The 15,030-nt window shown below is 36.7% G+C and overlaps 1 protein-coding gene across 5 annotated transcripts in view; it reads left to right on the top strand.

Moving 5' to 3' along the window:
• The window catches only part of LOC18430789 (Core-2/I-branching beta-1,6-N-acetylglucosaminyltransferase family protein), a 71,919-nt gene that overhangs the window by 13,533 nt on the left and 43,356 nt on the right, over positions 1–15,030 (top strand). For 3 of the 5 annotated variants that reach the window (XM_011623779.3, XM_088863572.1, XM_088863574.1), the window contains one exon: positions 14,282–14,353. The exons of the other annotated variants lie outside the window; for them this stretch is intronic. In XM_011623779.3, the coding sequence (XP_011622081.1) occupies positions 14,282–14,353 (72 nt within the window). The remainder of the gene's footprint in view (positions 1–14,281; positions 14,354–15,030) is intronic. 5 annotated transcript variants of the gene reach the window in all.

The raw sequence follows: 15,030 nt of genomic DNA, 5'->3' as shown, positions 1-15,030 counted from the left end.
TTTTACCTACCCAACCAAGTAACCCCTATTTGTAAACAAAATAATAATAAGAATAATAATAAGAGGTTTTGTTTCTCTCTCTGCTTCCCTTTTGTTTTCTCTAATTCCCTCTATGTGTTTCCAGTTTTGTGTTTCCAACCTTTTTAACCTCTTTCTCTGTGTTTCTCTCTCTTATCTTATTATTGTTTGTTTCTCTCCCTCTCTCGTAAAAGATATCCCTATTTCCGTCAATTATTAAGTCTTATTACACTTGTCATTATCTCTCTTAACTCTTTGCACTTTCCTCGTTTTTTTTTTATAGAAGGCTGTGGGTCCCCTTTCACTTCATCCTTCTCGTATTCACAATTTCAAAGTCATATTTGTCTTTGTAGTCCCTTTTAGAACCCTATTTAGTCTCTCACTGTGATTTCTTTTTCTCTCTCTTTCACGGAGACTCTTTCTCTACTCTCAAAAACTCCACTCTCAACTCTCTTCCCCTCTCGCCCCCTTTTTGGTTTGTAAACCACTGTATGGTAAGTCATTTTTAAAATCTCTCACCCTTTTTGGTAACAGAGCCCATAGGTTCGCTCATTTGACGCCTCTCACTTATCATAGTGAAGCATGGTGAGCAAAAGATTTTTTCCAAAATGACTTGTGCATGACTATATGATAACATCTCTCACCTAGAAAAGCCAATGACCAATGGTGTAGATAGACCTTTACTTGAAATTAATTTTTTATATAATTGGAACAAATATTCTTTTGTAAGGAAATGGATTTAATTATCCCCATGATCTTCCAGTGTTTCATCCAAAGAAAGGGTGAAAGAAAAGAATGGGTATGTATCGAAACTTGTCCCTTGCATAGGATTTGAATCTTAGGGAAGCTTGTACTATAGTAATTTTGGTGGAAAATTTTATGCTTTATTGGAACTATAGTTAGCCCCAAAAGATGGTTTTGTCTGCCCTGTATTTGTTGAAATTTCAGAAAAGAATTGTTTGGAGTTGATTAGAGAGTCATAAAAAACAAATTTGTTGTACAATGGAGATCTCAAAAAACTTTAAACTCTGCTTCTACTTTTACTCCTGCTTCAAATGATGAAAGTGCAGGTGATAAAAATGATGAAAAAGAAGAAATGGTGGGACAAAGCAAGATGATGACTTGGAAAGATGTTGTTCTAGGTGAAAAGAACAAACAACAGTAAGAATGCTCGACATCCTACCCTTACAAAATAATTGAAGAACATTGTAAGTTCTTTATCTAATGATGATAAATCTAGTGATTCATTAGTGTTTTCTGATGAAGATGCTCATATTGAACAAATTAGACAGAGTTTTCAAAGTGTGACTATCAAGGTAATTACAGGAAATTGTTTGAAAAACCATTAAAAAAGGATGAAATTTTGAAAGAAAATTTGTATCAAATTCGTAAATAGTGCACTCTCAAAATCTGTTACTGGCGCCAGCAAAAATTGTTATAGATGGAGGTGAAAATTGAAAAAAGCTATTATTTCTTGATACTGGTGTTAACATAAATTTTTGTACTAAAGATTTACGGAAAAACTAGTTGAAATATTCTCAAGTACAAGAAGTTGATTATATGAATGGTAGAAGAAAATTAACATAATTTTCCAGCGATGTTCCGGTTAAAATTAGAGAAAAGGTGACTTTGGTAAAAAAAATTAATATTGAGGATGAAGGATATCAAGAGTAGGCTTTGTATTACCTAGATGAAATAAGCCCTTACATGAAAAAGAAAATTTTGTTAATATTGAGGATGAAGGATATCAATCTAGTAGAGTCGTTTATTCTCAAAACCGACTCTTCAAATTTAGTAAGTATAATGAAAAAGAAAATCACTAGCAGCCCTATTTCAAAAAGAAAATCGCTAAAGTTGCATAGCCTATTCCCGCTTGATATCGTCCATCATCAATATTAACAAAATTTACCATAATCACTTTTTCTCCAATTTTAATAAGAACATCAATGGCAAATTGTGTTAATTTTCTTCTACCATTCATAGTATCAACTTCTTGTCCTTGAGAATATTTCACCAAGTTTTTCCATAATTCTTTGGTGCAAATATTTATGTTAGCACCAGTATCAAGAAATAATTGTCTTTTTCCAATTTTCACCTCCATCTATAACAATTTTTGTAGGCACTAGCAACAGATTTTGAGAGTGCACCATTTTCTGAATTTGTATCAAATTTTCTTTCGAAATTTAATCCTTTTTTTAATGGTTTTTCAAACAGTTTCTTGTAATCGCCCTTATAGTTACTTTGAAAACTATGTTTAATTTGTTGAATATGAGCATCTTCATCAGAAAGCACTAATAAACCACTAAATTCATCATCATTGGATAGAGAACTTATAGAGTCTTCTTCAATCATTTGCTATGGGCAGGATGTCGAGCATTCTTCCTATTGCTTGTTTTTTTCTCGCGAAACAACATCTTTCCTAATCATCATCTTGCTTTGTCCCACCATTGCTTCTTTTTCATAATTTTTATCACCCGTACTTTCATCATTTGAAGCTAGAGTAAAAGTAGAAGCAAAGTTTAATGTTTTTTGAGATCTCCATTGTACAACAAATTTGTTTCTTATTACTCTCCAATCAACTCCAAAAAATTCTTCTTCTGAAATTTCTACAAATACAAGGCAGACGAAACCATCTTTTCGGGCTAAATATAGTTCCTATAAAGTCTAAATTTTCCACCAAAATTAGTGTAATACAAGCTTTCCCAAGATTAAATCCTATGCAAGGGATGAGCTTCGGTACAAACCCATTCTTTTCTTTCAGCCTTTTTCTTTGGATGAAACACTGGAAGATCATGCATCATACATGGGATAATTAAATCCATTTCTCTTATAGAAGAATATTTGTTCCAATGATGCAAAAACTTAATTTCAAGTAAAGGTCTCTCTTCACTATTAGTCATTGGATTTTGTGGGAAAGAGATGTTATCATATAGCCATGCACAAGCCATTTTTGGAAAAATCTTTTGCTCATCACGCTTTAGTGCGATATGAGAGGGGCGTCAAAGGAGCGAATCTATGGGCTTTGATACTAGAAAGGGGGATAGATTTTCAAAGTGACTTACCATACAGTGGTTTGCAAACCAGAAAGGGGGAGAGAGGTGAAGAGAGTTGAGAGTGGAGTTTTATAGAGTAAAGAAAGAGTCTCAGTGAAAGAGAGAGAGAGAAAAGTCACAGTGAGAGACTAAAGAGGGTTTTAAAGGGGACTACAAAGACAATGATGGCTTTGAAATTGTGAATACGAGAAGGATGAAGTTAAAAGCGGACCACAACCTTTAATGAAAAATGAAGAGGAAAGTACAAAGAGTAAAGAGAGATAAAGACAAGTGTAATAAGGCTTAATAATTGATGGAAATAGGGATATCATTTACGAGAGAAGGAGAGAAACAAACGATAATAAGAGAAGTAAGGAACAGAAAGAAAGGGGTTAAAAAGGCTGAAAACATGGAAAGGGAATTAGAGAGAACAAAAGGGAAGCAGAGAGAGAAACATAACTTTTTTTTTAATTATTATTATTTTTAAATAGGGGTTACTTGGTTGGGCAAGTAATAGCAAGGTAGAAAGCAAATAGGTGAGAAGCTTAACGAAGGAGGATGAGTATTATGCTCTGCTGCCAACAGTCCGCCGAGATATCCTTTTAAGGGCTGTGACTTGCTAGCCTTCTCGGCCAGATCAGCTACCGGAACAGTTAGCAATACCTTACAATGTCCCTTACTAGTATTACACTCACAGTAAAAAAGAGCTTCGATATCCTGAGTTTCGTTTGGGAACGGGGTTAGACGAGTTCACTAAAGGACTATTAAAGTGCGATGATTCTACCGGGCTTGGTTATCCAATTAATTTGCAAACTCAACTTCACTACTGATTTATTTCACACAATGGGGTTACATATTTATTGTGAAACATAACCTGAGTTACCACAGTGGTTTACAAAACCATGGGCTAAAATCGAAGACAAAAAGCAAAACGATACAGTACCTTGGTACATCCACATGTCACTTATACATTACCCTGGTACATCAGATACATCCACATGTCACTCTTATTTACATCCACTTAAAAGAAAAAATAAAAACAAGTAAAAAGCCATAATTACATACACTCGGCAATTTCTTTACCATGCACTAAAAAGGTGAATAGTAAAATCACTCATAAAAAGCAAATCCACTTTCATAAAGTAAAACTACTTTCGAAAAACTATTTATGGTTTCTTTGTAAGATATTTTAAGATGATTCTGGTGACTCATCTTCAATAATGTTGTTGAATTCTTTATAATGAGTCTTACAAAAATGTCCTTTGGCCTGGCCATTTTTGAAATTTTTATAGAAGTTGATCTTTATATTTCTGAATAAAACCTTGCTCAGTGAAATTAATCATTCGAAAATATTTATATAAATCCTTTTCCCAATTTGTTTATCCTAATAATTTTGTCATAAAATCTCTAGCAATATGATTAGATTATAGCTGTCATCTGAAAATTAGCAAGTCATCCAATACTTCCTTTTCAATAATTCAAGCAATTAATTCGGGCTCCAATCTGAAATTGTTTATCACTATACTGAATCTTCCGGCAGAGGTGGGAAAGCAATCAATAACAGGGTAACTTTCTATAGCCGAATCAGTATTTTCTAGTTCAGGAGAAAAATAACTCTTAACCTTTTGACAAAATTTTTGTCTTTCTTCTGGGGTTTCTAAGGACTATGTCAACCCCTCATATTTCTAGATCATTCTTATCATTTTCATTTCTTTGGTGAGGGTATCCGGAAGATGTTCTTTTCCTGAAAGTTTTTCAACCGAAATTTATACTGAGAAAGGATAAACTGTCACCATGCATATCTCTATAATTTCAGGCTGCTGGTTATTTTCTTTTTCTGTATACTGACTAAATTTGAAGAGTTGGTTCTGGGAGTAAATGTTTTTTTTTAGAGTTGGTTAACATTGTATTAATGAGGAGAAAGATTACATGAGAGTCCGACGTCACCCACAGATGGTGACTCAGTAAAAATTCGTTTAGTCTATCATGTACAAAATGGGCTTATAGAAACCGCTCGATTATATTGATTTACATTTGAGCTTTCAAAAAATTCCAGTAGTGCCAAAAAATGCCTAAATGCAAGAAGTTTAAGTTATGTGCCACTGGTCCAACGCAAAAAAGGTGGACCCGGCTTGAGCAACCTGTCTTCGACTTCTAGCTCCCTCTTTCGCCAGATGATCTGCGATGTCGTTGGACGTCCTCCAAATATGCTTCCAGGAGACTTCCATAGCCCTGCAAATGTGATCAACCTCATCAAAAATTGGAATTAAGTGCCATGGTTGAGAGCTTGTTCTACTTGCCTAGGATAATGACATTTTGTGAGTCACCTTCCACTAATAGGTGTGAGCCGCAAGAGTGATTGAAATTTTTCAAGGCTAAAAAGAGGGCCAAGGCTTCTGCGTGATGGGAGTCCTTAGGACCAAGGTATTCAGAAAGTGCAAGGAGTATATTGCCTTCATGGTCTCTAAAGACCCCCCCTGCCCCTGCTGGGCCAGGATTTCCTAGGGAACACCCATCGAAATTTAACTTGACACGTCCTTGTGGTGGTGGTAGCCAGCTATTAGGCCTTGTTACCCCTTGTGGTTTATGATGGAGTATATTATTTCATTGGGTAAGGAAGAAACTCCCTGGGATTCCCGAGAAGACCTTGTTGTTTGAAGCCCAGAAAATAACCAGAGAGATTGCCTTGTGCAAGAGTGCCGGTGTATGGAGTTTCGAGCCTTGAAAGATTCCTGAATTTCTTTCCAGCCAAATAGTTGCAGCTATTGTAGCCTTCCACAAGGTTCTTCCGGCCTTTGGCCAACTTGAATCAAGATTGTAAGTAAACAGAGCCTTTATCGAGGGGGGGGTAACCTAATTGATGCCAAATAATTGCAAAACTCGGCCCCAAAGGTCGTATGAGAAGTCACAGAGGATGAATAAATGGAGGTTTGTTTCCTCCTCACATTCACACAAAGCACACCTATTAGGGATTGAAATCCCTCTCTTTTGTAGGTGGTCCACTGTGAGAACTTTTTGAGAGAAGGCGAGCCAATTGAAGGTCTGCACTTTGGGTGGAGTGATGGTGGACCAAACTCTGGACAGAACCGAGTTGTGTATTCTTGGGAGGGTGGGTAAAAGAGTTAAACTTTTATAGAAGGAGGCTACTGAGAAGTTACCAGAGGGGGCTAGGGTCTAGACTATGGAATCTCTGCCCTGAGAAAGTATGAAGAGAGAATGTAGGGCTGTCAAGAGCAGCTGGAAGTGGGTGGTTTCCTCTTTTGTTAGGTTTCTACGAAAAGAAGGGTTCCAAACTCTACGGCTCCCTGTGAGAATCAATTCCTCAGCAATAGAAGATTCTTGGTTTCGGGCAAGGGAGTGGAGGGTAGGGAACACCTCACGTAGGGGGGATGGTCCTAACCATAAGTCTGACCAGAATTTCACTCTCGAACCTTCTCTTGGGTGAAACCTAATGAACCTTTTGAATGGAGCCAAGGCAGTTGAAAAGGACTTCCAGGCTCCTGAGGTGTTGTGTAACTGGGTTCTTTCTGGCAGCCAAGTATCCTCAGGGATTTTGTACTTATGCCTAAGGACCTGTGCCCAAAGTGCATTAGGCTGAGTGGCTAGGCGCTACTACCATTTCCCTAGAAGTGTGAGGTTGTGTTTTCGAAGGACTTTGATTCCTAGACCTCCCCGATTTTTGGTTTGACAGACCTTGTCCCAAGCTACAAGATGATATTTTTTTCTTTTCAGCTTGCACGGATCATAGGAAGTTCCTCATGAGTCGGTTCAACCAGTATGCCACCTAAGCCGGCATATGGAAGAGTGACATGAGGTAAACCAGGGAGTTTTCTATTGTATAATCAGGGTTGTTCTTCTTGCCATTGAAAGGAATCTGCCCTTCCACCCTGCCAGATGTCTATCTACCTTATTTAGAACATGGGACGATTGCCTCTTCTTGCTTCCCCATTCCCAAAGGTAGGCCAAGGTAGGTGGTAGGGAGGTCTTCGACTTTACACTCCTAGCTTGGAATGAATGCTCTGACTTCTGTTGTTGTCAAAGCAACACCCAGCATTTTGGATTTTTCCATATTTACATTGAACTCAGTTGCTGTTTGGAAGCACTTGAGGAACCTTTTGAGGGTGTTAACTTCGTTTGGGGAGGCATCCAGGAACACCAAGGTATCGTCCACGTATTGTAAGTGAGTCATTGTTGGGCCATGTCTGCTGGTCTTGAAACTAGAGAGAAGACCTACCTGATATACAGGGGAGATGGATCGACTGAAGACTTTACTCGCAATAGCAAACAGGAAGGGGGAAAGAGGGTCTCCTTGCCTAAGACACCTCGTGGAGGGGAAGTAACCTTTTGGGGTTCCATTGATGATGATAGAGAAATGTGGGTTAGAGTAGCAGCCTCTCATCCACTTCCTCCATCTCTCCTGAAAGCCCATTCTGGCCATGGACTCATTCAGGACGAATCCTTTGATTATTATCATAGGCCTTATGTTATTATAGCCTTTCACCAAGACCTTCAATCCCAGATTTATTCAGAACATACTTTCATCACCCAACACCCCCATATCCAAACCATTGGATGGTATGATTCTAATCTCCTGAACTTTTGGTTCTATCAAACTGAACTATGGAAAGAGCTAAAAATCCTCATGTGCTAGATTAACAGAATCCAGCCAGAATGGATTTCTTTGGATGTCTATGCAGGAACAACAATATGGAATGATGAGACTCCCAGAAGTGCTGCCCTTCTACACCAATTACATATATGGCTTGCTGACCATCCTTCACTGCCTGAAGGACCTACTCATAGCTCCAGTGATGATTCTTATACTGGTCCCTCACATAGTCCATCCAACCATTCATCACCAAGTTATGATTTAGATGGATTGCCTCTAGACTATGACACAGATTAGGATGCCACCTGTCGCTTTACTGTTCACTACTGTTCAAGATAAGGATGCCACCTGTCCACTGTTCATGACAACTGTCACTGTTCATGTCGGCCACCTGTCCACTGTTCATGCCACCTATCCACTATTCATGACAACTGTCACTGTTCATGTCGGCCACCTGTCCACTGTTCATGCCACCTGTCTACTGTTAATGTCGGCCACCGACAGCTTTTAATTTTGCTTTGAAGTCCGGATTTCAAATCCGGCGCTTTGTAAGTTGTATGTTCAGATCAGAGAGCTGCTTAGAGCCTCTCAATCTAGATTTACTGCTTTGGTGTGCTTTAGGAGGAATTGAGAAGGCTGATAGGGTGGAAATCTTTGATTCCTCGGCTCGTTCTACTTTAGGGACAAGTGCGAGGAAGGTGGCATTCAAGGCTTTGTGGAGAGTTCCCCTATGGAAAAATTCCTCAAAGAACTTAAGGAAGTTAGGGCAGAAAATTTCCCAGAACGTCTTGAAGGGAGCAATAAGGAAGCCGTCGGGCCCGGGGGCCTTGTCTTTGGCTAAAGCATTGATGGCTTTTATAATTTCTTCTTCTGTGAAGGGTCGCTCTGACCAAACAGCTTGGTCTTCAGAGAGTGTCAGGAAGTCTTCACAGAGAGTCGGGCAGTCAAGAGTTGACATTCTCGGTCTAGGGCTAGAAGGAGCTGAGTATAGTGTCTGAAAGAACTCTAAGATTGCTTGCTCTATTTCTTCTGGTTGGGTTAGGTAGCAGTTCACTTTTATCATCGAGATAGAATCGTCTCTTCTTCGACAATTGGCTATCCGATGAAAAAAGCCAGTAGTATGATCTTCCGCTTTCAACCAGGAGACTCTCGATCTTTGGAACCGGTAGATCTCTTCTTTCTTTAGAGTAGAAAGATATTCCAATTTGGTCATTGATCTTAGGTCCTGCTCTGAGGCATCCAGAGTTCTAGTTCCTCGAGAAGGTCAAAATTCTTGATGGTTTCTATCAGTGTAGACTTAATGTGGGAGAAGTTCCCGGGGATGGAGCTGCTCCAAGTTTAAGAGCAGATTTGAGGAGTTGGATTTTTTTCTGAAGGATATATCTAGCTCTACCCGTAACCTTGGAATCAAAAGAATTCCACCAGGTTTGAACTAGGGTATGTAAGGACTCCTCTTGGAGCCAATGAAGTTCAAATCTGAAGGGTCATGGGCCCCTCGTTATTGCATTGGTATCAAACAAAATGGGACAGTGGTTTGACGTAGGTTTTGGTAAGGCCATAGATAGATATCTCGAAAAGTGTTCCTCCCAGTTTACAGAAAGTAGGAATCTATCTAATTTAGAAAGGGTGGGATTGGTAGAGTGGTTGGACCATGTATATTGACAATCTTGAAGGGGAATGTCGATTAGCTCGTTACGGCTGATAAAATCTGAGAAATTCCTCATATCCTGAGAGATCGATGATGAGGAATTCCTCTCATATGACCAACGGACAACATTGAAATCTCCTCCTGCACACCAAATGGGGTGTGGGAGGGACGCTACATAGTCCAGTTTTTCCAAAGCCTATCGCTGAGGGTTTGTGAGTTTGGCCCATAGATAGCCGAGAATTTCCATGGGACCCCATCAGAAATGTTGGAGAGGAGTAGAGTGACTGAAAACTCCCATATAAAATGGGAGTTTAGAGTAAGGTCTAATGTATCCCAGACCACCCACATACCTCCTGAAGCCCCATTCGCTGGTAGTGAGACCCACTGGCAAGGTCTTCTTCCCCAAACCCGACGAATGAGATGGAGGTCAGGGTCTAGTAATTTGGTTTCAAGGAGGGCTAAAACGGTAGGAGAGTAATTTGGTTCTGAGAGTAAATGTTTCTCCAATTAAATTGGTATGAAACTTTTCGACTCCTTTGACTGCAACCAATATTTCATTTTCAGCGGGCCAATAATTCGGCTCATGCTTTTTGAACCGGTCGCTAGTGTGAGCACATATTCTTTCTTCTTTGTTATCTTTCTTTAGCAAAACTGCCACCCAAGTGTCAGATGGTGCATCTGTAGAAAGAATAAATGGACCTCCATATACAGGTGCAAGAGGGGGTAGAGATTGTGCTTCTGTTTTGGGGTTTCCTACCTCCTAAGTAGCTTCTTCAAACCATCAGAATAATTCGTCTGTCATAGCTTTTCTAATTTTTTTGGTCTTTCCAGCAAGCTTGGTAATAAAGTCTCGAACATAATAGAGACAAGCAAGAAATTTCTGACATTGTAATTTATCTTGTAGCTTGTCTGGTAATTTTTCAATTTTTGGATGACATGGGGTTGCATCTGTATTTGGCCTAAGAAAATCAATTGATTCTTTGGCGATCTAAAATTTGTGTTTAGAAGAACAAAGGCCTATTCCATGTTTTTGCACAGTTTTTGCAAATATTTTGAGATGCTTCAGATGTTCCTGCATGCTATCTGAAAATACATCAAAATCATTTGTGTAGTTAGCAATAAAATCAGATAATGGTTTAAATATTGAATCCATCCTTCTTTGAAACTGTGATGGAGCATTTTTTAGTCCGAAGGGCATCACTATCCATTCATATAATCCTTCAAGAGTAGAGAAGGCTATTTGTGAATATCTTCTTCTTCAATTTTCACTTGATACCTTGACTTGCAATCAAATTTTGAGAAAATCTGTTTTTATGCAACTCTCTGTATCAACTATTCTTTATTGGGTAATGGCCATTTAATAGTTATTGTTATCGGATCTACAGGAATATAATTAATTACCATCTGGCATTTCCTCTTTTTTCCTCTGAATGATTTCTCACAATAAAAGCTGCACAAGAATAATTTGACTGGGATGGCCTAATTATCCCTTTTTTTGTCAATTCTATTATCTGAGTTTTTTGCTCATCTTCATCCTCGTTATGCATCTTATAAGCTTACTCTGAACTGGGATATCATGGAGAGTGGTATATGGGCTTTGGGTGAATCTTTATCCCAGTTTCCCAAAGGATGTTCAGCACAACACTTTTTGAGGATTTCTATGATTTCTCTTATGTCAAGTAATTTTGAACTACCTTCTAGGCTCATGCTGTTTATTTGATGATTTCATTTTTCTCATGTTCCTTTTCCTGCTTTCGAATATCTTTCATAATTTTTATTATTGAAGAATTACTTTAATTATTGTTTGACCTCATTTTGAAAGTTGGTAGAATTCGAGTTACAATTTATTTTTCTCCTTTTATAGTAAAAATTATTATATCTCTCAACACTATGTAAGGGCTTATTTCCTCTAGAGTTATAGAGCCTATTCCTGCTTGATATCCTCCATCCTCAATATTAACAAAATTTACCAAAATCATTTTTTTTTTTTGGGGTAAGCTTTAAATTTTTTTGGGTAAGTTACCAAAATCACTTTTTCTCCAATTTTTACAAGAACATTAATAACAAATTTTGTTAATTTTCTTCTACCATTCATAGTATCAACTTCTTGTTTAAAATTTATGTTAGCGTCAGTATCAAGAAATAATTCTATCTTTTTCAAATTTTTACTCCATCTATACCAATTTTTGCGGGCACTAATAACAGATTTTGAGAGTGCACCATTATTGGAAATTGATACAAATTTTCTTTCGAAATTTCATCCTCTTTGAATGGTTTAAAACAATTTTCTGTAATCGCCCTTGTAGTCACTTTGAAAGCTCTATTTAATTTGTTCAATATGAGCATCTTCATCAGAAAACACTAATAAAACACAGGGCTTGTTTGGATCCTAGGGTAAACAAAACCATGTTTTGGATCATAACAAGGTTATGCAAACACTGGTTATGCTAAATCCTGGTTATTGAGAACTGACTGTTTGGATAGATTTTAGATAATACCCAAGTTATGCAAACTCCCTCATTTGGGTCATCGATTTGCGTAACTTGGGTTTACACTACTTATGACACATTTGGTACGTATTAAACATTTTTGTGCAAAATATTTTCATGTGAAAATTACGTTACACATATTTTGTATGCAACAATACATATCAAAAAATCTCCCATTATAAAATTTTTTACCAAACTTTTAGAGAGAGAAACTATATCAAATTTTAGAGAGATAAACTATCTAAAAAATTTAATAGAGAGAAACTATCTCGACATTTTTAGAGAGAAAATTGTCCTAAACTTTAAATTTGATATAGTTTTTCTCCAAATATTTTGAGATAGTTTCTCTCTCTAAAAATTTAGGTATTTTTCATCTCTAAAATTTTAAGATACTTTCTCTCACTAGAACTTGAAATTTAAGATAGTTTCTCTCTCTTAAAATTTTGAGATAGTTTCTCTTCCTAAAATGTTTTAGATCGTCTCTCTAAAATTTGATAGAGTTTATATCTCTAAAATTTTAAGATGCTTTCTCTTTTTAAAATTTGAACTTTTGAGATAGTTTCTCTCACTAAAAAATTTCACTCACTAAAAATTTTGATGTGGTTCATCTTTCTAAAATTCTTGAAGTAGTGTCTTGCTAAACATTTCAGATAGTTTCTCTATCTAGAAGTTGATTATTTTCTCTCTAAAATTTTTCCATACTTCATTCATCTAAAATTTATAATTTGATATAATTTCTTTCTCCAAATTTTTTATGTAATTTCTCTCTCTAAAATGTGATATGGTTTCTCTCTTTAAAATTTTATAATACTTTTTCTCTCTAAAACTTGAAATTTTATATAGTTTCTCTCTCTAAAATGTTTGAGATAGTTTCTCTCTAAAAAGTTTTTAGTATTTTCTCTATCTAAAATTTGATATAGTTTCTTTTTTAAAAATTTTAAGTTACATTCTCTCTCTATAACTTAAATTTGAGGTGGTTTCTCTCTCTAATTTGTGTGGATGTTTTGACATAATTAATTGTATTTAATATAATGGGCATCTCTGGTGTGTGAAAATAATATCGTCCCAAGTTGTATTCCTTTTTTCATTCTTACACAAAACAATGTTTTGGATAACTCAAATTTTTTTTTGGTTTTGTATAACCATGTTTTTGGCCTTCTTTCTGGGTTATAGAAAACATGATTATGTATCCAAAAAGGTGCCAAACATGGTTTTTTGTGGAATAACATGGTTATACAAAACCACTTTTTATTTACCCTAGGATCAAACCCTAGATTCATCATCACTGGATAGAGAACGTACATAGTCTTTTTCGATTATTTGGTAAGGACAAGATGTCGAGCATTCTTCCTGACCACTTCCTCTTGTGTACTTTCTCCTCGCTTTTTCTACGAATTGCATGTTGGTCACTGTAACAGTTTTGGACTCACTAGGGCTCTTTCAGGTGGTTTTGTAAGGTAATTTTTTCTTGCATTTCTTTTTGTATAGATGCTTATGGGTATTTCTTGTTTCTAGGCCCCTTTTTTTGGTTTAATAGTTTTAGGGTAAAAGGGTCAGTCTATGTTAGATGTATTTCTGTATAGAGCTTCCAGCCTGTGGGAAGCCATTTTTGTCTTGTAATTGCCATATTTTAAGTAACACAGTCAAATATTCCATAAAAAAAAAAAGTGGATTCTTCTTTAATCATTACATTCTAGTTCTTTGCAATCCCCTTCCACGATCCATATCCTCATAAACCTTGACTAGCCCCCCTTCCCACTTCTTTCCATTATTGGTCCTTTTTTACTGCTGTCATTTCTCTGTCTAACTATTTCCCCTTATCTCTTTGAGACAAAGAACAGTATCAATTTGCACTCCCTTGTTTTGTAATCCATTTCTGGGTCGAGGCCCTCCCTTATAGCTGTCCTCCATAGCAGTCTCATATAGTGAGCAGCACTAATTGTTCCTAAAGCTAATATGATTTTTGCAACTATTCTTCTGAGACCCACGTCTATCAAATGAATTTATAGTAACGAAGTCGCCAAATTTTTACCAGCAGTAACATTCAATGGAACACACAAAGGCAGTGGTTCAATGGGATCACAATAGGTAACTGTAGCGGTTATGATGAGTTGAATTTTTTGGAGGGTTTCAACTTTTGTCATAATCATAGATGGAAATGGACATCTATTGATAAGTATGTGTGGTGCATTACACATGGAACAACCGGTGAGAAGTTTGATAGAATCTGCTAGAAACATAATGAGACATCCTTCACAGGTTCAAATCTGCTAAAAAACTCTTTGGGATTTGGGGATCTGCGTTTTGTTCTTATATCGTTACAAGACCGGTACTTTGAAAACCAATCAGTTTGTTTCTCTATTATAAATAATAATTATATATGTCATTGTAACTGCGTAACTATATACTGTTTTGTTGAAACTTGGAACATAGTAAAAAATTTGACAGAGCTAGCTAACTCTGGGTATCTCATTTCCCTTGGCAGCTGTATACCTTTATACAACTTCAGCTATACGTATGATTATATTATGTCTTCATCAAATAGCTTTGTTGACAGGTAAGAGAACTATTTCTTCCAGCTATAATAGATATTCATTATTCAACAATTCTATCCTTCGGAATCTTCAAAAATATATGTTGTTAGTTCATGTTTAACTATTTTCAAGTTTGCTTTGATTCTATATTTTAGAGTTGCACTAGTTATCATGTTGAAAGCTGATAGAGATGTCTATTAGCTACGTCCTAATTTTGTATTCTCCTCAATTCTTGCAATGTTTCGTCTTCCTTATTTTTAGAATATATACTTTTTTTTTTTCTCTTGATCTTGTAGTTTGAGATGCTCTTCCCAACAATTTCTTCCCCTAAATATCAACATTTACTGAAAATAGGTTTCTTACCCTAAGCAAAGTAGTCAGATCTGGCCCCTGCATAATTGCCAGTTCTGCAGGAACACTTCCTTGATGGCAAAGTTAGTTATTGACTTTATAGAAGATTAAATTTACTATAGTATCTTAAAAACAATACTTGTTGGGATTGGGATCAGGAACTGGGGACCCTGAATGGCTTGAAGATCCCTATGGTGAGGACCTTCATCCATATAATGCATATATTAGGGATTGAGATCCCAACCTTTTGATGATCTTAATCTCGATCTCTCCTATGATCTCAGTCCCAATCTTTTGGGGTATTTAATCTAAGACTATATATACTCTTTAAAGTATTGATCTCTTTATT

The sequence above is a fragment of the Amborella trichopoda genome, chromosome 3 (genome assembly GCF_054954075.1).
Source record: "Amborella trichopoda isolate Santa Cruz 75 chromosome 3, AtrichopodaSantaCruz75HAP2 v2.0, whole genome shotgun sequence".
NCBI classification, from domain to species: Eukaryota; Viridiplantae; Streptophyta; class Magnoliopsida; order Amborellales; family Amborellaceae; genus Amborella; species Amborella trichopoda.
The sequence above is the reverse complement of the archived record's forward strand: the minus strand, read 5'-3'. Positions and strand labels throughout refer to the sequence as shown.